Raw genomic sequence first — 25,702 nt, forward strand, 5'->3', positions numbered from 1 at the left:
AGTTCCTTCACTTTCCATAGAACAAACCAGAGCCAATTTTGGCTGTCCTTGCAAATTGGTGAAATAAGAACATTCCACCTGCAAAACACAAACCCAACCAACAAACTCAAACCTCATTAGACATGGTTCACTGAATACCATGTGGGTAGAAAAGCCTTTGTTGTACTGAGGTCATAAGATTTGTAGTGCAGGTAGGAGTGAGAACTAGCCACTGGTTAATGATTTATATATGAGGAAGCCAGTTCGGTCTCAATTATCTTATATTAACACTATTTTTATGGAGACAAGTTTTTTCTGCCAGTTGGAAGCCAAATTCTGGCCATAGCTTCATGATCACTCTACAAACCCCTGCATTCACTTTCTCCAAAGACCCAGGACAACTGGGAGGGGGGTATGGCACCATGTCAGGCTGGGAGGTGAACTCATCTCCTGGAATTCTTTGGAAACACTTCCAAGGCATGCAGCCTGTACACCCTCCTGTACACCCTCCAAATCTGCTGTATAAAGCATGGATGGTGCTTGAGGGGGAACTGGACTAGGGAGCAATCCCCACCCCCAGAAGCAGTGACCTGCTCCATCCTTCAGTGAAATTGCAGGGGAAAGAAATGCCTCAGATATGTTAAGCTCCTAGTACAGATGAAGAAGTATTACACAAAATGTTGAGTCTTATCACACATAAACCTACCAGGAAATGAAGGTAAAATACACACATGTACCTCCAAGTGTGGGCAATTGTACAACATAACTGTGAAAGAAAATTAGCCTCTGGAAAATTAATTGTGTTTTGCTTTGAAGCTTTCTCTACTACTGCCTGTATGTTACTGTGTTTATGACCAGTAGGTGTACCAGTATCACTGATCCTCATTCACCTTGCTTTCCAAACAGGTTAAATAATTCTGTCATGCATATTTGCAATGATCTTGTATGAGCACCACTAAACCAGTTAATGATCAAAATAAGCTAGAATTCAACTATAATTTTTGTTAGTAACATATTTATTTTTTAAAAAATCTTTAAAATAATTCTTATTGGTGTATTCAATGCAAATTGTTCATGAGCTGTAGAACAATGCAAGACTTAAAAGCTCATTTTCTGCTAGAAATGAAGTAATGGTTATAGACTAAAGGGACAGGATGAAGGACATTGAAACTAACCTTTTAAAATTACAGTACAAAACTCTTAAAAAGAAAAGAAGATTTCAAAATATAACATGTTTATTAATCCAGACAGGCTGTGAGTAGAAGATGGGGAAATGACTGTTTCAGCAGCAACACTAAGGAGCATCCTTTGAGCTGGGCAGTGAGTCCTCCTCCTTCCACCTGTACTGGCTGCAGGATAAACTTTTGGTATAAGGTGGTACTAAATGTGCTATACCTAAAATTGTATTTAGAGGTTTTTGGTACCCAGTGCATCTCATCAGGTGACATATTAGCCAGGGCATATTTTTTTTTGACAATTGATTTTTCATTCAAACACATGGATGCTGCTGTCCTCCCCCCCTCCCCCTTTTATTGAAGTGACTGTTAGTATTTATTTATTTAGCAGAGCTAAAATGCTTCATACAGCAAGAGAGATTTGTCTCAGAGACCCTGCACACCGAGAGCATTCTTCAGGACTTTTACATTATCTTAGTGTGTCTCCCCCTTGCCTCTGGCCATGCCTGCCTCTTTCTTGGCTCGACCATCAAACAGCCATTGTGTTTGTATCCTGATAAGGATCAACTGTGCTTAATCCTGCTGAGGGAGACAAGGATGCTAGAGGTCAAGGAGTGAATTCTTCCTTTTACAGATGTTGTCTGGGATGTCTTAATTTCAGAGCTATTTATAGGCTACATGGATGCTTATCTTCCCATGGAGATAATCTCCTTTTTAATATTTTGTGTTTCTGGTTGAATATTTTTGTCCATGTCAATGACATCATAACCAAAGCACTGAAGGTTAACTAATCAGCAAGCTCTTTTTTATTAAATTTCTGGTTCACTTGTAGTTGCATCCCTCTGTAATTCTCTTGCATCCATGGGTATGACTACAATGCTGTGAACCAAATGCTGTCACGCCATTGTTAACTTGAACAAAATCAGACTGGTAATTCCAAGTGAGCACAACCCTGAGGAAAGGCAGAGGGATATACTAAAACTCCCTGCATGTAGTATGTGTGTGGTAGGTAACAGCTTGGTCCTTTTAATTTTGGTAATTTTAAAATTTCCATTTATACAGATGTATAAATTTTATAGACATTATGATGTAAATTTCCACTTGATATCATTCAGAGGTCAGTGAAATTACCCCTCCTTCAGCTCTATGTCTCTATGAGCTTTGTTTCTTCCTCACTGACCTGGTGTGTAGACTTGGGCTAGCTTCTGGTCACTGCATGAGCCCAGGGATCTCTGTCGAGCAGCTGCTGCTGTTTTGGAAGCAGTCAGTTTTTCTCTTCCCCTGCCCTATTTGAATGGCATCAGATGTCAGGGTCCAAAGGAATATTTTTAAATTATTAATTGTATTCCAGTATTCTTGGGGATACTGATTTTAATAACAAATCTGTGTAATCTTGGCAGTTCTTCTTCCTTTTTGTTTGCATTTCACATAATCTACAAAGCAATTTTACTGATTAAAATGTTTCTGAAAAACAAGATTTTCTCATGAAGACTGGAGAACTCTAGTCTGGATTTTTGAATTGTGTTTGCGTTATGTGTAGGCAGCCAAGAAATGCCATGCTTTGGAGATTTTTGTCAAAAACTAACCTTTGTAACCGTAGTTTCACATGTTGGTTGGAGAACGTGCAGAAAATTGCTGATGAACAATCTCTAGACTAGGTCCCAGTCTGGACAAACACATGCATGGAACACTGTAGAATCTCAAGGAAGTCAACATAATTCCTCACAGGTTACAGAGAGGAACAATTCCTATGAATGATGTGACTATGCAGAGGCTTGGGTGTAGTTTGATGTATTAACAGAACAGAATATAGTGCCTAGACTGGCCTTTGAAGAGCAGGAGTGAGGAATCATTCATGGAAACACATCAATGAATGTCTTGAAATACCAGAAGAAATTTTGAAATGTTAAAGGTTATCTCAGGAAATCTCAAAGAACCCAAAGATAGTGCCCACAAAGAGATACTGCAATCATACTATTATTTATTTACAGGAAAGAAGCTTACAGCTCTGCTCTAAAAATAATACATATCTGCTTACATTTATACCACTGACACTGAGATTTGAGACTTAAAATAAAACTGGGCTAAATCCAGACCTGAGGTGAGTTGATCACTGACTTCAGCATAGTGATGATCACATTGAACTCTCTGACTTGGGCCACATACTGTGTTTGCAAATTGGAAAAACCTCATCCAAGGTTTATAAAGCCTAAGAATGTATTGCATAAGCATGTCCTCATCAGACTTCTTAAAAAGCCTTGAGACTATCAAGCCAAGATGATAACAGATGCTATTTCCAGAAACAATTGGGACCTAGAAGAGCATCTTTCACCTTCAAAACATGGGGTTTTTAAAATCCTGTTCATGAGGCCAGGCTCTACCAGCAGGATGGGCAACCCCTTCAGCCATTCACAGCTCATACTTTGAAGTAAGAGTGCTTAGAACACGGCAGTGCCCGCATCTCCAGCGAAACACATGGAAAACTTGCACGGGTGATGGATGCAGAAGAAGATGATAGGAAAGTAATGGATCTGCCCTGGATATGAGAAGAGCAATTGAGATCAGTCAGGCCCTAGAAAAGACAAATAGACTATACCTGATCTCCAAAAAGCAAGTGTTAGGTAGTGCCAGAGAAGAAGTGGAGTTCACTCAACATGACCGGCTTGCAGTGCATGACCATAATGAGATCATTTGTCCAGGACAAACCACAAAGAGAAAATGAGTGACATCTGGAATATGGGAAAGGGAATTGAAAGAGATTGAATATTTCAGGAGTTCTTGATGGCTTTAGTGTTTCCTATAGATCCCTTTGCTACTCAGATGCATTCCTCAATTCTTACACTGAGGTTACTGCATCAGTATTTACTTCCTGGTGTAAAACTTGTACCCAAACTCCCCCTCACGTGGCTTCACCAGTATTAGTTGAGTTACCCAAGGGGACCAGTTTGCAAACCTCTAGAGGGATCTCAGAAGTTTGAGCTAAGAATGGGAATAGGTGAGATTTCCACAGCTGATGTGCACAGTTGAAAACTTCAGTTACACTCTGCACTGAAACAGGTGAGGAAAGGGGCAGGTGCAGATAGCGGCCACTGAGAGCCCCACACAAACACTGCTGGACTGTTACACTCCCTGAGGCACATGTCACCTTTATGAGGCAGGCTTTCTGCAGGATCTCCAGAAGTCTAGTTATGGCCATCACCCTCAGTCCTCCTGCATGGCACCTGCTTTGGGGTTGAGCTATTCAAAATTGGTTCAAAGACTTAAAACAACAAAAGGTAACAGGTGTAAATCACTTGTCTGGACTTGTGTCAGATGAGGAAACAGAATTTGCTTGTGCCATGCTGTCTTTCAGCTCTTTGACTTCCAAATGCAGAGCCACACTACCACTTCTGTAGCTTCTGTAAATTCTCTTATCTACAGATACATGTGCAGTGCTTTGCTCATACACAGGGAAAATTTTAAGGACACTTGTTACCTTTTCACTGAAAAGCATCAGTCATGCAGATTAACACTGGCTGAGAGTTTTGTCCATCCAGGATAGAGATTTATTTTGACAATAATGCCTGTCAAAACTGAATAACATTAGGACATACTTTTATTCTTTTTTTTTTTTTTTTTTTTAAACATCTTCATGTTATAAGATTTTCCTAGTGCTCTAATACAGCTACATGCTGTGGAAGATGTTCAGTAGTATTCTGTGAATAAGCCAGATGGGAGAACTTGCATGAACACAAACAGTATTGATTATATTGTTCTGTCAGCACTAGACAGAGAAAAAGTAATATGAAAGTTCTGCTGATGCTGATACCATGTTAATGAGACAATAAAAGTTGGCTCCTCTGAAGGCCAAGTTAAAAAAAAAAGTAAATATGAACACAGGCCCCTAGCTGAAGAGCAGAGCTCATATGAATGACTCTGGACAGTACATTGAGTGATGGTGGGTGACAAAGTTCTCAAAAGAGGCTGAGTTATTTTTTACAAAGTTATTGTAGTCAGAGAAAATCACCAAGATTTCCTGATCACCAATCAGAAAAATGATTCTGTGGGATCCAGGAAACTCTTGGGAGAAATAACATTTTGTTGTCTGTGTCAAAAAAGTCAATTCCCTAAAAATATCTCAAAGTCAAATAAGCCAGATGATAGAACCCTCTGGCACCTAACCCAACTAGCATGAATCAGTTTGTTCATTTATCAGAATAGCTTTTCCTTCCCAATTACTGTGGTCTGTATCAAAGATCACTGCCATATCTGCTTTCTTTTACCTTTATTCCAGTTATTGCACTGGCAATAGATGCTGTACAAACACATAGTGGAGGTCAGTTTTTCTGCTGTGGACCAATGTTCAAACAGACATGACAGCTGACAGGCAGGAGAGGCAAAGAGCTGTCTCTTCCCTGCTTGGCAAGGGAACAGCTCTGCCAACCTGAGCAAGCAGAGCCAGAGGGAAACCACACACACCCAGCGCAGGGTCTGTGCCCTCCATTGGTGCTGGTCAGAATACTGGCCATTAACCATATGGCAAAATGCTTCATGTTAGAAAATCGTTGGCAGTGGCTTAGAATAAAGAATCATTTTCTGAGCAGACCTGGAATTCTGTCTGCTTTTGAGGAGTCATGTCCTCAAAGAAGAACACGAATATATGCAGCAGTTGCATGTTTACATTTTTAACTTTCATGCTGTAAAAACCTGATATGCATAGTCTTCTTTTTTTATTTGGTGAGAATTGCTGTAATATTTGAGTCTGCAATGCTCTATTGAAAACAGACCCCTGACTAGGAAATATAGAGTTTAAATGTTATAACTGCTAGTAATTTATTATTTTGAGATTGGCATATATTTTGGCAAAGTTTAAGTTGGCTGGAGTGATAGTGAGTGATGAAAGATGTTATGGCTGCTGAGAAGTGGCTGAATTCCTTTGTTTCCAGACTTTTCACTTTTTTTTTAAGGCGCAGAATGTTTATATAGAAAGTGCAATATTGTTTTATGAGTATATGCTGGACTCTGCTAAAACCAAGCACTCAAGCTTTACTCTTTTAACAAAGTGTTTGTTATGGAATTCCTCTGGGTTTTGATGTTTCTAAATTAGGGTTAAGTCAGGTTGGTATGTGGGGGCCATGGGAGCACAGGCCAGAAGTGACAAGCTGTCTGATGTCTGACAGGATGCACTTCTACTCCAGGAGGTGATGTGGTGGCAGGAAGAGAGGACTCCTCAACTGGGCATGAAGGAGCCATAACATAGGGGCACAAAAAGGGGGGAAGAGGGGATTTTAAGCATTGGGAAAGCTGTCAGCATTTTAAGAGTTGGACATCTTCAGTGAAAGACCCTGCCTGCCCCTCAGCTGCTATCTGGTCCACCAAAGCCTGCATGTTTCCTGTGTTTTATTTCCATCATCTGGAACGTGAGCACTTTTAGTTCCATGGTTATCAATTATCATTCTTCCTTCCTGATCATCTGTATTTTCCCTCCAAGACTGTGGTACTTGATGAGCCATGATACACTCAGAAAACAAATTATTGTTTCTGATATTTCTCTGCCGCCCATTTCCTCTGCATTTATCTCCTCCAAGTCGGCTGCTCATAAAACTCATTGGCTTTCTGCCTTCAGCTTGGCTCACTAAACCCTGGAGTCTGTTTCCAGCCTTTTTGTTTTTACAGTAAAGGACAGAGCTCTGAGCCACAGCATCCCAGGATGTTGTAGCAGCAGAGAGAAAACCTTTAAACCATTAAGAAACGGAAGCTGCTAAACTCAGTGTTTTATTGCTGAGAGCATCGAGGCTTCCTTCAAGCTGAGTACAAGGAAAAAGAGCAGAGTCCCTACCAATTCACAAAGCTTACTAGGAACAAGAGTCAATTTTCTGATTCTATCATGCAGTCTGTGTTGTAATAACTTTCCAAGTCTGTATTCTCCCATTTAGTACTCCACTTTAATGAAGACCTCACATTGCTACTCTGCTCCTAATTGTGCACACTACAATCTTTGTAAGCCCCTTCTCCCAAGTAGCACTGAGCACTTCCAGTTCTCAAAAGACAATGCAAAGGTTTTCCTTCCTGTCCTAGCAATGCTAGAGAGCCAATAAGCCAGTAAGGAAAAAACAAAGCAAAAGAGCTTGTTTCAGACAAATTTAAGAAAAAGGCACATAAACCCTTATCCCTATTAAAATTAAAGACCAAAATGCCAGTGGCTTCAACACGCATTATACCTTTCAACTATACAATTTTAGATTTTTTTTCAAACTATTAAACATATATATAGATTTAGCTTAGCACTGAGAGGCCTCAGCTGGAATACTTTTCACAGTTTTGGGCACTGTGCTTAAAAAAAGATGTAAACCAACTGGAGAGAATCCAGATGAGAGCAAAAAGAATGATCAAAGGTCCAGAAAATGTGATGTATGAGGAAAGACCAAAAGAATTAGGTTTGTTTAGACTAGGGAAGAACAGTCTGAGGGGAGACATGACAAAAGTCTTCAGACATGTTAGACTGCTGCAAAGAGGAAGATAAACTGTTCTCAATTTCTACTGGAAGTAGGCTAAAAATCAACAGATTACAATGGAGATTCAGATTAGACTTTAGAAGAAACTTTTTTTTGTTACAGCAGTTATACCTGAGAAGAAAATTACAGCGGAAACTGTGGGATCCCATTGTTTGAGATTGGGGTACTGGTATATCCAGTCTGCTTTGTGGTAGAAGCATGAATAAGACTGGTCCTAGTTCTTTTCACCTATTTCCCCCCATGTTAGAAGTGTTGGTGATGTGAAAAAACAATTCATATTTTCTGATGGAATTTGGACAGGTCTGACCTGAGTGGTTTTTGAACAGGAGATTATTGCAGCCATAACTACAAGAGTTAGTATTACTACCTTGTGGCCATGTTTGCAACTATCACACTCAGGAAAACAGGGAAAAATAAGATTCTGATTCTTATCTGCTCTAAAGTCCCTACTTATGCTGGGCACTGTTCTGGCAGTGGAGGCCTGTGTCAAAGATCTTGTCAAAGATAAAATCCTAAATGTTGTAAAACACACCATCCAGTGATAGATTTCTATGAACTCTGTTATATAGAAAGATTTAATACAGAAAGGAACCCAAACATGTGACACTTTGTCAGAAAGCAAAAGATTACATAGTACAACATGTTTTTTGGAATGAATTTACAATGAATTTTAACTATAAAATAGAATGAAAAAAACCAGGTGAAACTAAGACAAATGCAGGGTGAATTGAAACCAAGTGCCTGACTGATAATTCCAGAGACAACTGGGAAAAAGCAAATTAGGACTTCTGAGGTCTCTTGTTTCAATAGGTGGATTTTTTGTTTCTGCTTTTTTGTCTGCTTTTCCTTTATAATGAAAAAAAATTTTAAAAAGGCAGGATTGCAAAAGCCAGCTTGTTCCTCAGTTTTTTTGGTGCTTTCTGCTAAGCAGCTTTGGAGCTACAGAGGTTCACAGTCTTTCACATAGACTCATGCCCTAGAAGTGTTTACAGTGAGAAGAAGAGTCCTTAAAATACATGACCACACAGAGAGTCATATGGTATCTTCAGATGTTTGCATCCTGGTTGTGACTGTGCATGAAGAGGCCTCCCTGCTCAAACAGGCATAGGTCACCGGGTCTGTGGAAATAGTGATTTGATCTGGAGCTGCTATAGGTACTGGCTTTTGAGGAGGGAGTTCTGCAGAGGAGGAACTGTCTCTTTTGGCTGAATGTTTCCAGGGCACAAACTCGGGGTTTAGAAGGAGTACTGTGATACGAATATCCTCAGCCGGATGACAGAGCTTCCTCTGAAGTTGATGACGGTGTTAACAGTGATCATTTCCAAGTCCAACTCAATAGTACGGGGCCCCTTCACGGGACGGGTCATCACCAGAGTAGCACTGATTGGTCCAGTTTGCTGTGCATAAAACAAGAGAAAGCAAGTGAGATTGCCAAAAATAGTTCTTCAAAACTACTGTTTCACTACAGTCTTCAAGCAGCCAAAATAGGTGTTTTCTGTTTCATCACTGCAACTGATGGAACAGAGTCTCATTTCTGCATCTGGCTTCTTTTCAGTGTGAACTATTTATCACCTTCTACAGTTTGTAAAGCCTTTGGGAGCCCTGCACATTAAAGTAGCTATTGAACCTAGACACTTGCTATTGCCCAAAAAAGAAAAAAAAGATGAAAACAAGGATTTAGGGTATAAACAAGTAATGATACCTTTTTGTATGTTTGTTTGTTTGTTTGAGGTACTCTTTAGTTTGATGTAAAGGACAGAGTTACTGTAAAGCACAGACACCCAGAAGGGGTTTTGTTAACAGAACCTGGAGTACAGGTGTTCCCAGGTGAATGGGGTCTGGGTTTGTGGTACACTGTGCATATTAATGGTAATTGTGCATGGTAAACTTTACCCTCCAAAGAGAGCTTTGAGTATGCAATGGCACTTCAGAAAACCAGTCCTTTATTAAATGGAAGCAGAACTTTGTAATAACTGACCAGAGTAGTGGATTATGTGAATTTAAAAATCAGAGCTGCTGATGTTGAAACCAACTGCAGTTTGTTTTCCTTCAGGAACTTACATAGACACAATGGGTGCTGTTTTACCCGTCCAGTTTTACCTCAAAACTGGGTGTTTGTTACCTTTGATCAGAGAAGGCTGACATAGCCATGAGGAGGTGCTGGGCACGTTGCCTGGTCCATGGCAGGCCAGGTCCTGGTGCCTCAGCAAGGGCACAGTGTCCCTCCCACTGCCCAGGGAATGGCTGCACAGTAAATCACTGGAACAGCAGGCTCGGGCTACGGGGGTGGGTGCTGGGCCCTCAGCACCTGCTGGATCGGCCCAGATGAGGGGAAAAGGTCAGTGGCATCAGTAATGACTTGGCAACACGAAAGCTCTTGTGAGATGTAAATTATTGTAGCTGGATTGTCAGTTCAGGATTTTGAAACATTTTTCCTTACAGTGGGAATCTGAGGTTCTTGTGAGAAATATGTCCTGGAATCTATCCCGCTACCCGTGCCCCTGAGGGATGGAAACCTTCAGTAGCCACAGAACAGGACTTAATGTGAATGTCAGAGCCAGGTTTAGCCTGGGGCTGAAAATCAACCTTCTGAGTGTCACCATCCGTTGTGGATGTGCCCTGATCTCTGCAGACACCCCCGTAATCTCTGCATATTGGTGGTGTGGCAAAGATGACTGAGGAACACAGAGCTCTTCTAAGGAAAATAAATTAAAACCCCCCAGGTAATTACATTTTCTCTATCAGTGTCTACATAAAATGTGTGCTCTCAGTGAAAAAAATTCATAATAAATGAAAGCAAAGAACCCAGAAAGTCAATTGTTGGCATAAAGGGGTGGGTTTTTTGCTTACTTTTTATTGGTTTTCACGTTTTTCAATTTCCAGTGAAAAAGTTTAACAAAACAGACAAGAAACATTGAGTCTTTTGGTGACAGTTGTTGACTGTCCATCAAACAAAAAACAGTTTGGCCCAATAGTTTCTCTTGAGCTTGGGAAACCTGAGCTATTCTTAGACATGGGTACAGCTCTGGGCTTTCCTAAACCTGTCTCTCATAGAAGAAGCGTGTTTGCTTTGGATAGGTTACTCTCCTGAGAGATCCAGCAGTTCCTGCAGATCAGCACACTGCTCTGCACATCTGTGTGTAAAAAAATGCCTCATATTGAAGGTTTAAATGATAGTCATGAAAAGTTCAGTTGTGCTATCAGGACATTCAGCTAAGGACAAGATACTCCAAGTTTTCCCTCAGCGAGCACCAGACTTACCCGCATGTAGAATTCCCTGCCCTCGTTCCCTGATTTGATTTGGAAGATGTAATAGGCTCCAGGGTAGCGAGTTGTTGCTTGCATCTGAAAAATGTCTGAAGGCACAGACCTCCCAGACACCATATCCATCACTCTGTACAGGATGGTGAAGGGCTGGTCTCTGCACCCAGGGTTTTCAGCTGGACACATGCAGCGGCTGATTGTCAGAGACAGAATTGTCATCAGGGGTTACAAATTGCTGTAATATTTGATTCTTTATATGCTAATATAGGTGCATAAATGAATAAACAAATAATGTTGACCAGCTAAAAGAATCAATGAAACTTGTAATGAATTTTCTCACTTTTATCATTCTCTGTATTGCTATTCTGGCCTATATCCTGCCTCCTTTTTCTTGTCTTCTCAGCCAAAATACCTTGGTATTCTCCTTAGATCACTCAAAAATGTGAACTTTCTTTCAAGCAGCCCTGCAGGTATAGAATATTCCGTTTGTTCTGATAGTAATTTAAACTGAACTGTCCCCAGAATATTATTGGATCATTTCACTGATAGTACTACATAAACAGTAGTGATTTTTGTTTCACCATATTTTGTATACTACATGAAAATGTACAGTAGACATCCTGGATCAAACCAAAGCTCTAACATCAAATGCAGAGCCTTAAGGAAGAAGAGGATAGCAAGCCAAGCACATGACACTTCCACCAACATTCTCCAATTGTTTGTGACTCAGGGAATCCTTGAAACAAAAATTCCTTCTTTGTATTCATCAGCTACTAAAGCATTTCTGATCTATCAGCTTTTCCAGCTTCCCACATGAATGTTTGGCATCCACAGCCTCCTGTGGCCAGGAGCTTCACAGTCCCCTTCATGTCTCTTTGCATGGCCTTTCTGACTTTATCTGATGCTCCCAGATGTTCTACTTGAAAGGAGAGCAGTCAGTCAATCCCTGCTCATCCTCCTCACCCATCTCAGGGCTTCATATTTGACCCTGTTCGTGGCTGATGTGCTCTAACTTGCCTGTTCTTTGCAAGGATGCTATTCCACACTTTTGATCATCCTCACTGCTTCTTATGAACCTTTGTTCATTTATATTTCTTTTGATTATAAATTCAAAATAAAAGGAGGGGAAGGAACTGCACAGTCTTAAAGATGTGGTACACAATAGCATGTGGTCCAAGGATATTCTCTACCTATGAACACTTGAAATTCAGATTGCTTTTCTGACCTCTAGTGAGTACTGCAGACCATGGAACTAGAATCCTCAAATTTCAGTTTGCATGGGTTATGATCAAATCAGTGGTCCTTATTTAATTTGCGAATTTGGGATTTTCTTTTTACTTTAAATTTATCTACACTGAATTTTATCTGCCATTTTTATTGCACAGTCATTGAGGCTTATTCTACAATATTTTTTTACCCACTCTTTTATCTACTGTTGTCAGATACTGTTGCAGACTTTGCCCATCTCTCAGTTAATTCCTCTCCCCACATTGCTTATGATGGACCAAGTAGGTCCAGCTCAGAGCTCTGCAGCACTTCAGTGGGAAAGTTGACAATTTAATATTATCCTCTGTTTAATTTTTATCTTACAGCCTCTTATTCTTCAGCTCCAGGGACTTTTCTCTGTTACTTATGACTGCTTAATTTCCATAATAATTATGTGAGGGTCTTTTCAGAAGCCTTTGGAAATGCAAACAGACTGCATCAGTCCATGTGCCCTAGCCATATGCTGCTGATTTCGTCGGGGAACTCTAAGAAAGTTGTAAGGCAGGATATCCCTTTATAAAAGCCATGCTGGGGGAATTGACTGGGCAAGGATTTCTTTGACTCTTTTTTCTATAATCTCTACTACTGACATCAATTTCATACAGTGCATCTGGCATGTCCCCCCCTCAAGAGGCTCCTGGCACTACAAAAACCCAATTCCTTCCACAGAAAATGCAGATGCAAGGAATTCACTTAGTTTTTATACTGACCACTTCTACACATATGTCACAAATTAAGTGCAGTCCCATCTAGACATGAGCCAAAGCCACCAAACACAAAGCTCAGAGATCAAGAGTTCTAGTGCAAGCTGCTCTGCAAGGACTCTGTAGTTGGGCTCTGGAGAATTTATTTACAGAAGATTCAGTTATTTAAAATTCCTGTTTAAGACTCAATCACCCAGACAGGAAAACACAGAACTAGATAAATACTATGGGTCTACTCTTCAGCTGCCCTAGTTCAGAAAGCAATGTAAATACATTAATAAATTCTAAAGGAAAGAGGCTAATTATTATTCTCTTGTTTTTCTATAAAATATATTAGGTTACCAAGCAATTCCTGGTTATTTGGTTTAGTGCAAACACTGTGAATGAAATAATGTGGACTGCAGGATATTGAGATCTGTCTGGAACTGAAATATTTTGAGCCCCAGTAAATGCATACAAAAATGTAAAGGAAACAGGCTATTTTTAAAAGTGTTTTTTGTTTGTGTGCTCAAATAATTCCCAGCTGAGACAGTAACAGTGCTAACAGCCCCATTCAGACATACCCAGTTTCTGGGCAAGGCAGATCAGCCTGTGAACTATTGAGAACTTTTAGTCTTTAAGCAATAAGAAGCTATTTGTATCCTGCTCTATCATCTGATAATTTAAAGTACTTCCCAGGCATAAACTTGTGGACCTGATTTTTCTGCGACTGAGAGTTACAGCCTGTCAGTGGCTGATCTGTTCCCAAGGAAAAGTCTCTTGAGAGCACCTCTCACTCAAGGACTATTATTGTAAATAATCTCTTTTTCTCAAAACAGTTCTGTACACCTGTGATGAGTGTGTTTTCTCTTGTCCCACCAATAAGACAGAGAGGTGGTGTTCCCTTTACCAATCATGTTAAATCTGTAGTGTAATACCCTATAAAAAGCTAAAAAGTTCAGATAGTAAAGCTTTTCTTAGCATCTTGTTTGGGTGCTGTGACTGAATCCACCATTCTACTTCGTGTCGAACAGCCACATAAACTAATTAGTGTTTGTAGGAATTATTCCTACTAATAAACAGGCTGCATTTGAGAATATATGAAGTCAGAGAGTAATGTAAGTAAATGTCCCTTATTACATCACAAGCCTTGCTCTGTCCTTCCAGTGTAACTTCACATACATCTGAGTAATGATATGATATGATATGATATGATATGATATGATATGATATGATATGATATGATATCAGATCATATAATATCACACCTGGTGACCTGGTAAGGAATTTCAACTTATTATTTTTATAAAGCTTACCAGTGGTAAATATAGCAATAGCATGTATGTATAGCTCTTTAGACAGACTTCATGGCTGTGTTGTAAAATTGTAGCTTGTTTGGTTTAGATGCAACTCTCACAGACAGAATTTGCTTTTGTGGCTGTGGGTACGTTACTCACTTCTCATTAATCTGGAGATAAGGCTCCTCGCATCGTACTGGATCTAAACACTTATATTCTCCTGGGATATTGAAGCATGTTTGCTGTGAAGTGCAGGTGAAGTTTCTTATTTCACATTCATTGATATCTAAAACACAAGGAATGAGAGAATGGCTAAAGCAAGGAAATATGTACAAGACACCACTCCTACAAACTGTTTTCCATCTTAAAAAATTACCCCAAAATTCATAAACTCTTGTGCTGTGAGAGGTGGCCATTTTATAACTGACCCCTCTTTTAAGATCACAGTTTTTAATCCATTGATTTCTTCTTATTAGAATGCTCCCTCATGCTAAATGCTGAAAAAAAAAAAAAAGGGAAAGGACCTGGCTGCTCAAACTCTTTGACCTTAGAGAATGGGGAAAGTAGACATGTACAGCAGAGGGGAGAACATTAGAGGTCTTTTCTGTGTATTCTGTGTAGCTGTTTCCTAGCCAAAAAGTCTTACTTAAAACAACACAGCAATTCACCTCAGCAGGAATATTCATGTGATGACATTCTGACCAGAACTGCATAATTGGCCCCTACGAGTATTTCACTGTGCAATGCCAAGACCAAGCATCTCAACTATTGAAAACTATTTCTTGAAAAATTCTTTCTAGAGACAAGATCTATTTTCTGGTCCCCAGGAGTTTTAATCAGTGCAGGAATCTTACCTTGGCAGCTTCTATTGTCGTCAAGCAAATTATAGCCCGAAGGACAGGTACAGTAGTAAGAACCAGGCCCATTCACACATTCGTGCTGGCAGAGGAACTCTGAGAAGCTGCATTCGTCCATGTCTGCAGTGGTAAAACAAAGTTAGTGTCTTTGGCTTTACTGTCAAAAGAGCAGTTCTGCAGACAGGGAGCCATCCAGACTACCTGCCCATCACCTCAGCTGGAGGCTGGCAGTCGCCAGTTCCCTAGAGCTCTGCAGTGACCTGGCAAAATGCTATACAACAAGTTCTTGGTTAAGCACTTTTTTCCTGAGGAAACCAAAGCTGCTGCTGAACACAATGTATGGTTTTTATTTATTTCTTTTTCTTTTCTAATACCTGTCATCACTTGGCCATGTTTTCATTCCTGTTTTACGTCAGAGATGCACTCTGACAACAAAGCTGCAACTGTAATTCAAAAGGAAAAACTTGGCAGTAGTTTGGTTTTTTGGGGTTTTGTTTGTTTGTTTGTTTTTCTTTTTTTCTTTTTTTTTTTGGAGAGCAAGCTTCACCCTCCCAGGGCCACATGGGTTCCAGCAGAACTCCTGCAGCCAGCCCTGTGTGTTTTATGTTTCTTAGCCCCTAGTTGGTTACTTCCAAGTCATTCCAGCAAGACTGTAAGGGCAAATCCCAGCCTGGGTCAGACATGCTGAAAGGTCCAGCCCTCTCCCAGATACCCAGGAAGCTAGGCAGTCTGTGAAATATCTGATTGTAAGCAGAAACTGTGCTCTTTCCCCCTTGCATTCATGAACTGACCAGCCATTGTGTCAGTTTGCAGAGCTGTGCTCAAGTGAGAAAGACGAAATTCAGGGCTGCACATGGAGGCATGGCTGACAGAGGGGAAAACACATGCAAAGGCACTAGGCCGAGGGAGGCTGCCACTAATCATTTCCTTATTTCCCTGTTCAGGGGAAGAAAGAAACAAAGGCCAGAGCCCCAGCCAGGAACTCCCAAGTTCTTATTCCCAGCTCTGGCATGTTGACTCTCCCAGGCAAATCACTTTTACTCTTCAGGCTGAATTTCCCTTTCTTCTAAATTGGGCTCAGTCCATTTATCCACTTCTGGTGTTTTGTGCAGATGGATTGGAAAGTATTTGAAGTCCAAATATATCCAAGTGGCTTTAGGGCTGAAATCAGATTATCAAAAGAGAGATGAAAGGAACTCTACACCTACACGGTGCTGTTATTGTGTGAGTTTCCCCAGTGAGTTCACTGAAATAAGCACCTTCCTGAAAATACATGAACTGAGGGCTGACTCCATAAAGTGACCAAGATATCAGCCACCCTCTGCAATCCTAGCCCAGCCCTCCAAATCGGATTCATTCTCTATTTATCACATAACTGGTGCTTGGCTGCTGTCAAGTACCAAGGGACCTAGAGCCCCTAGGGTCCTACATTTCTGCTGTTGAGCCCACAGTGCTCCTGAACACTTCTGGCATTCTGCTGACCGTGTGCAGACAGCAGGATGGTTGTAATTTCAGAGCACATCTAATGCATTTGGAAGACCTTTGTGATTAGAAAATATTGATGATGTTGGGAAAGCTGGGTTGAAATCTCTGCCTCTCTCCTTGAATTTGGGCAAGAATGCCTCCCAACTTCAAGGTAAGTTGGCTGCTAGACCCCGCTGTTGAAAGTAATCTGAATCCTGGGTGTCTCATAAAGAGTGTCCTCCTAACCAGGCATTCCCTTTGTGAGCCCCAGATGTCTAGTGATTGCTGTGAAGTGGAAGAAGCTTATCCAGAGAAACTTGACCTGCTTTGTTAAACATTTTCTTGCACAAGACTGTCAGGAAAAGATTTTCTGCTCTATATGTGGATGGTGGAAAGACCCTTTTGCTGTCTTAGCTCTCAGACATGGATGAGGCTCAAGCACCACTTTATTGGGCATTGCAATGAATTTATCTGGTTCAGACCCCCAGGTAGCTCAGGAGGTGAACACATAAATAACATTCAGGAGTCTAACTTAGAAGAAGAAAATCTATCAGAAAGCGGAACACTAAGTTAGGTGTTGCAGTCTAAATGTTTAATTCTTAAGACCCTTTAGATATTTAATATTTCTTCTTTGCCTTATAACACAGAGATTTGCAGGAAAAATATCTTGGGAAACACTAATCATGTACACTGCATCTCACATGTCTTCTCTCAGAAATAGCATGTTACATCTGTTTACTGTAAATTAAAACTCAAGTATTTTCCAGTGCATTTTTTCTTCCAAAAAATATTGGCTGAATTCTCTAACTTTGTCAAGCTGATGGAATAATAAGCAAAGAAATAAGTTTTTCCTTCAATTAAAATAAAATAAAATAATAAAATAAAAACAAAAACCAGAGAGGAAAAATTACAGTAACATAATCACAATTTATTATGCTGTGTGCTGAACAGGTCATCAATAACTGTACTAAAAAATCATATATTGTTCCTAAAGTGAAGCCAAACCTGTACAGGGGAAACTGAGGAAAGTTTCAGGCAGAAGTGAGCAGTCATTAAGAGCAAGAGAAATACATGCATTCAACAGACAAATGGAAAAGTGCTTTATAGAAAGTATTTCTTTAATAACGGAAGAATGTTCTAGGACTATCTCTACTTACTCTAATAAAGCTTTCTGTCCAGCGTTACAAAGTGCTTTCTTACATTTTGATGTTACCTTGAATCTTTTAAATATTTAGCTTATTTCTTTAAAACATTTTGTGGCCCTCCCCCACTGAGCTTTTCTGGGTATTTGCTGAGTGCTGGAGCTGCAAAGAAGTTCATATGAGTTGCAGCTATCCTGATGCTACCAGGGACCAAGGCAAAAAACTTTAAAAGAGTACATACAAGACAATACCTTTGAAAAAGCAAATGTAATAGAATTAAAGAAACCAAAACATTAAATAAGACAGTTACCACTGCAGTTAACTCCATCAGCTTCCAGTTCATAGCCAGGTTCACAGCGGCAGAGGAAAGAGCCGTAGGTGTTGACACAGGTCTGAGTGCAAGGGTTTTCACTTGTACATTCATTCACATCTATGGGAAACCAATGCCAAATTCATCAGTGACTTCTCCCCAAACCTCATTTTAATTTTTTTTACTGCAGAGCATTTCAAAGAGATTAGCTGCACAATCAGAATGATTTGTTCTGAAAACATATAACCGAGCCAGGTGTTGTTTATTTGGATTCAGGTTGATGCATGGGAATAATATGTTGGAAACACAACATGTATGGTAGTGAAACATTTGGGAATGTCTTCAATAAAAAAAAGAACATGGAAGATGGAGATGAAATTTTTATTACATATGTTTCTGTCCTTATCCTGCAATTTGAAAACTATTGAACCAATATTGTCATAACAGACCTGAGAAAAAATACAGCAGGACTTTCCTGAGAAAGATAATGCCATTATGAGGGTTCCTTATTGGAAACCTCAAGCAAAGGCAAAAGAAATATTTTTTGCCTTGTAGGACATTAACAACTTCTGGGCATTGTAGCACAGCCCCTCTCCTGCAACATGTGAGAAAATGCTCCCTGCTTTGTTAAGGAGACTGTGAAGAGCTTGTATTGACTTTGAGGTAGCATATCACAGCAAAAGGTGGTCGAATGCTTAATACTCCAGTCTGGATCTTGGGAGACTCTGATTTACTGATCTGACAAAGGTTTCTTGTCTCAGTTGGGTCACACAACCTCAGATTTTAATAACAAATTCAGTGTCTGAACACTTGGTAATTCCACTGAATTGAGTGAATTGAGGTTTGGGCCTCTGTGCGTATTTCTCCTGATACACTGGTCATGTTGCAGCCAAACCCCTTCGAGGTACAGTGAAACTACAGAAATATCCGTCTGGCAAACCTGTGAACATTTTCAAAAGCAATGCTGGGAAGGCTACTTGTGTTCCAAAAACCTAGCAAGTTTTAAGGGTGTGGCTGAGGGGGGACCAAAGATTTCAGCCATGGTTTCCCATACACATACCTTGGCACGATCTCCCGTCGTCGTTAAGGGTAAAGCCGGGGTTGCACGTACAGGAGTAAGAACCGGGCACGTTGGCACACAGCTGCTGGCAGTAGCCATAGCGACATTCATCTATATCTGTGGGTAGGAAGGATGGAAAGTAGAGTGGTCTGCATTTTCACATGAGACACAAAGCAGCAAGCACATGGAGCCAAAAGTATTGATAACAGAGAAATAACCCAGCACACTGGTCATGGATGTAACAGCCAAGCTTCCAGGCGTTCAGACATGGTGCTATAGTTAAAATATACCTATCCCCAGTAGAATGTGGTAATGTGGTTTATCCACATCTGACATCCACCAGTGTGCCTGATGAATTGATTGTCATTGCTGTAATCTTCAATTTAAATCAGGGTTTGTTCCTTTAAGCAGTTCCCTCAAAGGATACCTGACAGCTGGCACAGACTGCCAGCTCAACCACAGCCAACATTGCAGCAAAATTTTGGCAGAATCAAAATAGAAAGCTTCTCTTCCTCCACATATACCAAAGCTGCTCACTGGTACTGCAGTGTTTGTTACTACAGGCTTCATTTTTAGTGAGGATATTTTTGAATTATTTTTTTTTCCAAATAGTCACATTCTCTTTTCATATGAATTTTTAACTGACCAATTACAGACTGTGTAAACAGTTAATTTATTGCCAAAATAGCAGTTTGGGCTGAATTGCAGCATTAGCAATGAATGCAGTTGAGTACTGTGGGCACAAGAAAATGCTCTAAGATATGTAAGATGGTAAGGGCTAGAAGATTTTTGCCTCAGAACCAAAAACTAAAATGAAACACCTGGAATAGTTGTCCTTTCAAAGCCTTAACATTTCCTTTGGTATCAACTGGCTTTTGATTTATGGAGATTTCTTTTAATGGCTGCTTTAGAGCTTTGAAGCTAACTTTATGCAATAGAAAACCCAGAATATTACATGCAGTCAGCAAGATAACCTAAAGGCCAGGTCAGTGGTGGTGAGTACACCAGCAGCAGGCTTCACCAAATCCTGCAAAAATAACATGGGTTTGAAGTAAATGAATACCTCATTGCACTGACATAATGCACTACTTTAAGTACACACCTTGTCTTTTTGCAGGACTGTTATCTCAAGAGTGCTACAAAAGGATATTGATTGAGGATAAGGACTTCTACAGAGCTGCTTCTTGTGGGTGGGTCATGTGGATACTGCTGCACTGGCTCCACTGTGGAAGCTTTACGTGATAATTGCAACAGAAGTGTAGGTTTTTGCACCAGTGATTTACTAACAGTAATTGGTAATTGATAATTCCACTGAATGACACTGCACTACTAACAGTGCACCAAAAAAATCTGTCTCTAAACCCCAACTTGGCCCTCTGATTACAGTAAATATTCCTCTACTGCTTTATGGCAGCAAAAATCACTTCTCCAAAGCCAGTATAAAGTATGGAAACTGAGACTTCTTTAAAATTTAGGGGAAAATACAGCAACTTTAAACACAACTTGCTTTTCCTTTTTTGCATTCCTTGCAAAAATCCACCCCAAAATTACTTAAATAGGGCAATACTGGGATTTTATTCCCTATTTTAAATAGCATAAGGAGGTACTCAATTCATCAATGCAGCCATTTCAGTTCTCTGCTATAACCATCAAGCAGAAGAGTATTTTAGACCTGTGTTCAAATCCTGAATGCTGCACACAGCCCTTTCATTTGGCCTGTAACTGGGAGAAGTAAATGAGCAACGGAACAGGTGATGCAGAGCAGAATCTGCCTTCCTTCCCTCCCTCATCCCCACCCTATCACATATGACTGTACATTCCCCAGCACAAGCTTTTTTTTTTTTTCCCAAGAGCTCATTTATCAAAGATTAAGGAGCAGGGGCCTTGGAGACTTCTTATCCCAGGGAACTAGAAGCCAGTGACTCCCTGAAGTGGCTATGGCTGCACAGACCCCAGCTTGGACAGGGCTCAGCCTGGTGCCTGCCAGGTGAATTACACAGCAGCTGTTTGCAGTAGTTAGGAAAGCAGCCATGAATGAGCCTTTCACAGAATTGGTACTTGGGAGGAGATAGCTGGAAAATAACTGGAGATGCTCCAGGGACAAATGGGCAGGGAAAGCCCATTCTCCTTCCAGTGGAGGCATGATGGGATGGTCCAGCTCTGCAGAGCTGGCACCAAACAGCCTGCACTGCAGGGAAAAAACTAATAATGGGCAAATTTTATTAAATAAAGTTGTATGCTGACTCCTAGGTCCTACCTGTGTACCTAAAATTAATGCCTACATCATCATCCCATGAGCATGTCAAGTGAGGGGAGAGGGATGGAGGAGAGGAGAAATGAAAGGTTTGTTTTCCTGTGCTGTTTGTTGAGTGACAACACTTTTTTCAACAGGACTGAGCTAAAAGGATAAACAGGACATTGCTGCAAGGAAAATAATAAAATTGAAATAGAACTGCACTGACGATGGAAGATCATGAACTGGCACCTAATTCAGAGGTATTTACTATCAGTCCCATTTCTTGGTATCAAATACAGACCCTTTGAGGTCCACACTGTCACAGTAAGAAGAGCACAGGTCTGTTTGGGCAAAAATCTTTATGCACACATGCTTGCAATTGATCTTACATGAAAGGGAATCCTTCAGACTGAGAATATGAAAAGCCCAGTTACTACACTCTTATGATGCTCATCATATGACATTTACATCTACAGCTTTGTTCCATCAGCAACTCTCTCTGCCAAACCTCTCACTGGCACTTACAGAGACAAAGGAGTTTCCACATAGCTGAAGGTTTAACTGTGTGCTTGGCAAAAGTGCTTAGTGGCATTATTTCAGGGAGTACACATACACAGATACTCAGATACCATATCACATGAGGATTTTACCTAAACACTGGCCTTCTAACAGCCAGTAGCCTTCAGTGCAGGAGCAGGTATAGCCCCCCTCAGTATTTATGCAGATCTGGGTGGGGTTACACTGGTGAGAATCTGAAGCACATTCATCCACATCTGCAATACAGAAATAGAGAAGGAAAATGTTAGAAATAGCAGCAACAAAAGATTTTTCATATTGTACACTGTGTACACTGCCTCTGTGCAAGGAATCAGAGTTTGGAGGAGTAGAGACAATGACCATAACCTGAAGGAAAATTCACAATAATAAATGTCTGAGGGCAGTGAGAACTGAGGATGCACATCAAATCTCTCAGTTTTGCAGGTGACCCAGTTTTTCTCCTCAAGGAAAGGCTCGCATTATCTCAAACTTTTTGCTACTTCCACATTTGCTATGTCACTGAGCTGGGATTTCCATGCTACAGGGCAGTGTTCAGTCCTAGGGAGAGGCTGCTGAAAGGGTTGTGCTACCCCAATGAAAAATAAGACATGAAGGGCAGTTTGAGAGATGAACAAACACAACTCAGACATAAAAAATAAAAATTACTTCTTACCCCCACCAATGCAGACCATCTCACTGTAATTTTTTCAGAAAGAAAGTTCAACCAAAAATCAACCTTTACCTGACCAAAAAATGTATACTTCCCTGGAATCAATTTCCTGACAATAATACTATTTTTTTCCAATTCCACCCCCCCATCTTTATTTGGTATAATGTATTTGGGTTTTTATTACAACCCCTTAGGGTGTTTTTGTTGTGGGCTTTTTTCCCCTTTTTTTTTAAATTTTTTTCTTTTAAATTTTTTCGCAAAGGAGGTGAATAGCATTCCTACATTTATATAAGCCAGGACCCTGGAACCTAACTGATTAAAAATGCCTTTCAGAGTCAGAAGTTCATTTTGAGTCACTTGCTCTATATCTTCCCTGATGTTTCAGGCATCAGGTTTGTGTCTAGATGTCAGAAATGGAAATGCCAAAAGATAAATTTTGTCATTTTTCCAGCCAACGTAAATTTCTATGTTTTATTTATTGATACCTAAACTATTTTTTATTCCAGCATACTGTGCATTGGCCTTTGCTGAAGCACTATGTCATCCTAGCAATGCTACTCCCTTGATCCTCCCCTGATTCTTACTAATCCAGATTTTGTTGGGTCACGACTGAAAGTATCTCACCAATGCCCTGGTCTGGAGCAGGCAGCAGAGGGCAGGAATTACATCTCTGTATCTGCCCCCAGGGCAGCAAGCACAGCCAATCAGCTGTACAATCCTAGCAGTCATGAAATAACTGGTGCAGTCCACTGCAGCAGCATAGCTAACATGTTCAGATATATAAATAAATACATACATATTATACATGTGGAGAGAGACTAGAGTTCTTATCTTGCCAACATCTGCACCGGACCTATTTATGGTGAGTCAAAGCTGGTTAAGTAACAAGAGAGACACAATTAGAGGTAATTAACTCTGTCAGAAATCGGTTCCCATGTATTTATTGGCCAGATGAAGGTTGGCAAAATGGTGAGGGATGTGGGAAAAGGCTAAGATAACAAGTCTAGACTATATAGGTCCATAAATATGTTCAGTTCAGCTATTGCTTCTGTGATTAGGCTAAAAAATCTGTATCCTCCCTTCACAGCATATCAAACATAATTGGTAGTATCTGAACAGAGATTTTATCTAACCATAAATTTAATAACAATGACATTAATGTTTCCTAAATGAAAAAGCTTTCTATTTGTCATGCTTGCTTATTGTTTTAGGAGTGGTACCTTGGGATTTGGCCAATTCTGCTTTTTCTAGTCTGCACTAAGCTTAAAAAGGAGATTTTAATTTTCCATGTTCCCTGCTTCCAGTAATATTAATAGTGGAAGCAAAGTGAAAACAAAATGAGGTTCATGGTCTCGCCACATATGGTAGCATGACTGTTTGAAGACAACAGATCCTCCACTCTTCTGTGGTGCATTTTTCTTGCAGGGGTACAGTGTTTTTCACTTAAAGCAATGGGTGGCTATGGGATTGGTTTTGTTCCCAAGTCATCCTCGTAGCAGTTGCTTGGGCTCCACTTCAGAGAAATAAAAGATGTTGATCCTCTTTTGGGTTGGGCCTGAGTGCGCACATCCAGTTCTGTATTTCCTGCCTGGCATTCTCTAAGATTGCCCCTTACCATGAGGTGCCATTAAACTCTGACTGACTCACCCAACAGAATCAAATAAAGTGCTGTTGGTAAGCAGTCTTCACAGCTGAAACAGGTAGTCTAATCCCAGGCTGTCTGCCCCGGATTATCCACATTATATGGGCTCACTAAGTGAGAGCAGATATTTGTGTGCTTTGAAAACTATTGGTGCAAAAATTGGCCAGACATTAGGTATCTTCTTGAAGGATTTTGTTTCAGCTCTTGATTATCCTGCTGTGTGCTATTAAATTAGTGGTCATCTATATTCTCACCCATCCTTCCAGTTGCTGCATTCACTTGTCTTATCCATCTTTCCAGTTGCTGTATTCACATTACTGCTCCCATAGCTAATTCCAAAGGCAGAAGTTCAGGCAGGACTCCAGACAAATTAAAATCTGACTTGATGTGGGAACGATTCACTTTGTTACCTCCCAGATGAATACTGAGAGCAACCAAATGGCCCATCCAGACCACTGCACTCTGCCTCCTAAGAAATACCACCTACAATGAACAGAGCCTCATGGCTCCAGCCATGAGTTTTAGAGATCTCTGTGTTACTGACAGAATGAGAGAATGGGCATCTCCAGATCCATTTGTAAGGAAAAGTGCTGCAAGAGCCGAAGCCTGAACACTCCAAAATTAACCACAAAATTAACTACATAATAAAATTAACTACTCTCTCTTAGATCAGTGTGTTCGCCTTAAAAAATTATGGCTGTGGTGGTTTGGTTTAGCAGCTTTGGGGTGTGATGTTGTCTTTACTTGACATTTGAAAAGAGGTGAGGTGGCTGGGGTGATGGGATTTCATTTGGGGATTGCAAGGGTGGAGAAAGTTTTTTTTTTGTATTTCTGGCTGGCTGGCTGCCTTTTGTAGGATGTGATGTGCTGATGCTTTGTTTTTATTGGTACAAATTGTATTTTTAAAGGATGGCAGGATGCCTTGTGACTGGATAGATATCATTTACAATGTCAAAATAAATACATGAACAAATTCTGTTTAGCATGCAAATTACTGGCTTTGTGTTTTATTATCTGTAAAAGCCAATATTAATGGATATTAGTGGATTCTTTAGAATTTAGCCACATCATAGAACAATGAATGAAATTTTTAATTCACAGCTCATAAATTAAAGAAAAAAGAAATAATTTAAAAGTCATGCATACACAAAAAATGAGGCAACATATTAATATAGAAAGGAAACCTAGATGTGAAACTGCAGCATAACACTACTTCTCACCAGGGAAGCTAATTCTTATCAGGAGATCTTTTTTTTATTACTGACTCGCATCCACCAAGAATGCAGGACTGAAACCACTCTTATTTGTATCAATAATATTGCAAGAAATCACAGCATAAAAGAAAACCAACAGTAATCCATTGAATTAAGACCAGACATACTCTGTGCTTCTCAAACCAAAGAGACTAAGAGTTCAATAATCCCAAGAGAGAATCATAAATGTGGAATTCTGAGCATCTGGATTTGGCACACTGTTTTCCACCTTTGTGATAAAATGCAGAGGATCTCAAGCTGGTGGAGTTAAGAACTAAAATGTCAAATGAAGTCTTATATGAAAGTATTTTTCTAGGTATGGCGGGCACATTTGAAAGTGCTTTTCAAGACAGACAAATGCAAGGTCATATA

General features: G+C 40.2%; 1 protein-coding gene across 1 annotated transcript in view; it reads right to left on the reverse strand.

The window, feature by feature from the left end:
- Nucleotides 1–1,885: 1,885 nt before the first annotated feature.
- FBLN5 (fibulin 5) overlaps nucleotides 1,886–25,702 on the reverse strand; it is a 53,622-nt gene continuing 29,805 nt past the window's right edge. The window contains exons 5-11 of the mRNA XM_015630137.3: nucleotides 21,879–22,001; nucleotides 18,993–19,109; nucleotides 17,933–18,052; nucleotides 15,014–15,136; nucleotides 14,319–14,445; nucleotides 10,910–11,105; nucleotides 1,886–9,045 (exon numbers count right to left, since the gene is read on the reverse strand). Coding sequence (XP_015485623.1) covers nucleotides 8,884–9,045; nucleotides 10,910–11,105; nucleotides 14,319–14,445; nucleotides 15,014–15,136; nucleotides 17,933–18,052; nucleotides 18,993–19,109; nucleotides 21,879–22,001 — 968 coding nt within the window. The 3' untranslated portion in view covers nucleotides 1,886–8,883. The remainder of the gene's footprint in view (nucleotides 9,046–10,909; nucleotides 11,106–14,318; nucleotides 14,446–15,013; nucleotides 15,137–17,932; nucleotides 18,053–18,992; nucleotides 19,110–21,878; nucleotides 22,002–25,702) is intronic.

This window comes from Parus major, chromosome 5 (genome assembly GCF_001522545.3).
Source record: "Parus major isolate Abel chromosome 5, Parus_major1.1, whole genome shotgun sequence".
Lineage (NCBI taxonomy): Eukaryota > Metazoa > Chordata > Aves > Passeriformes > Paridae > Parus > Parus major.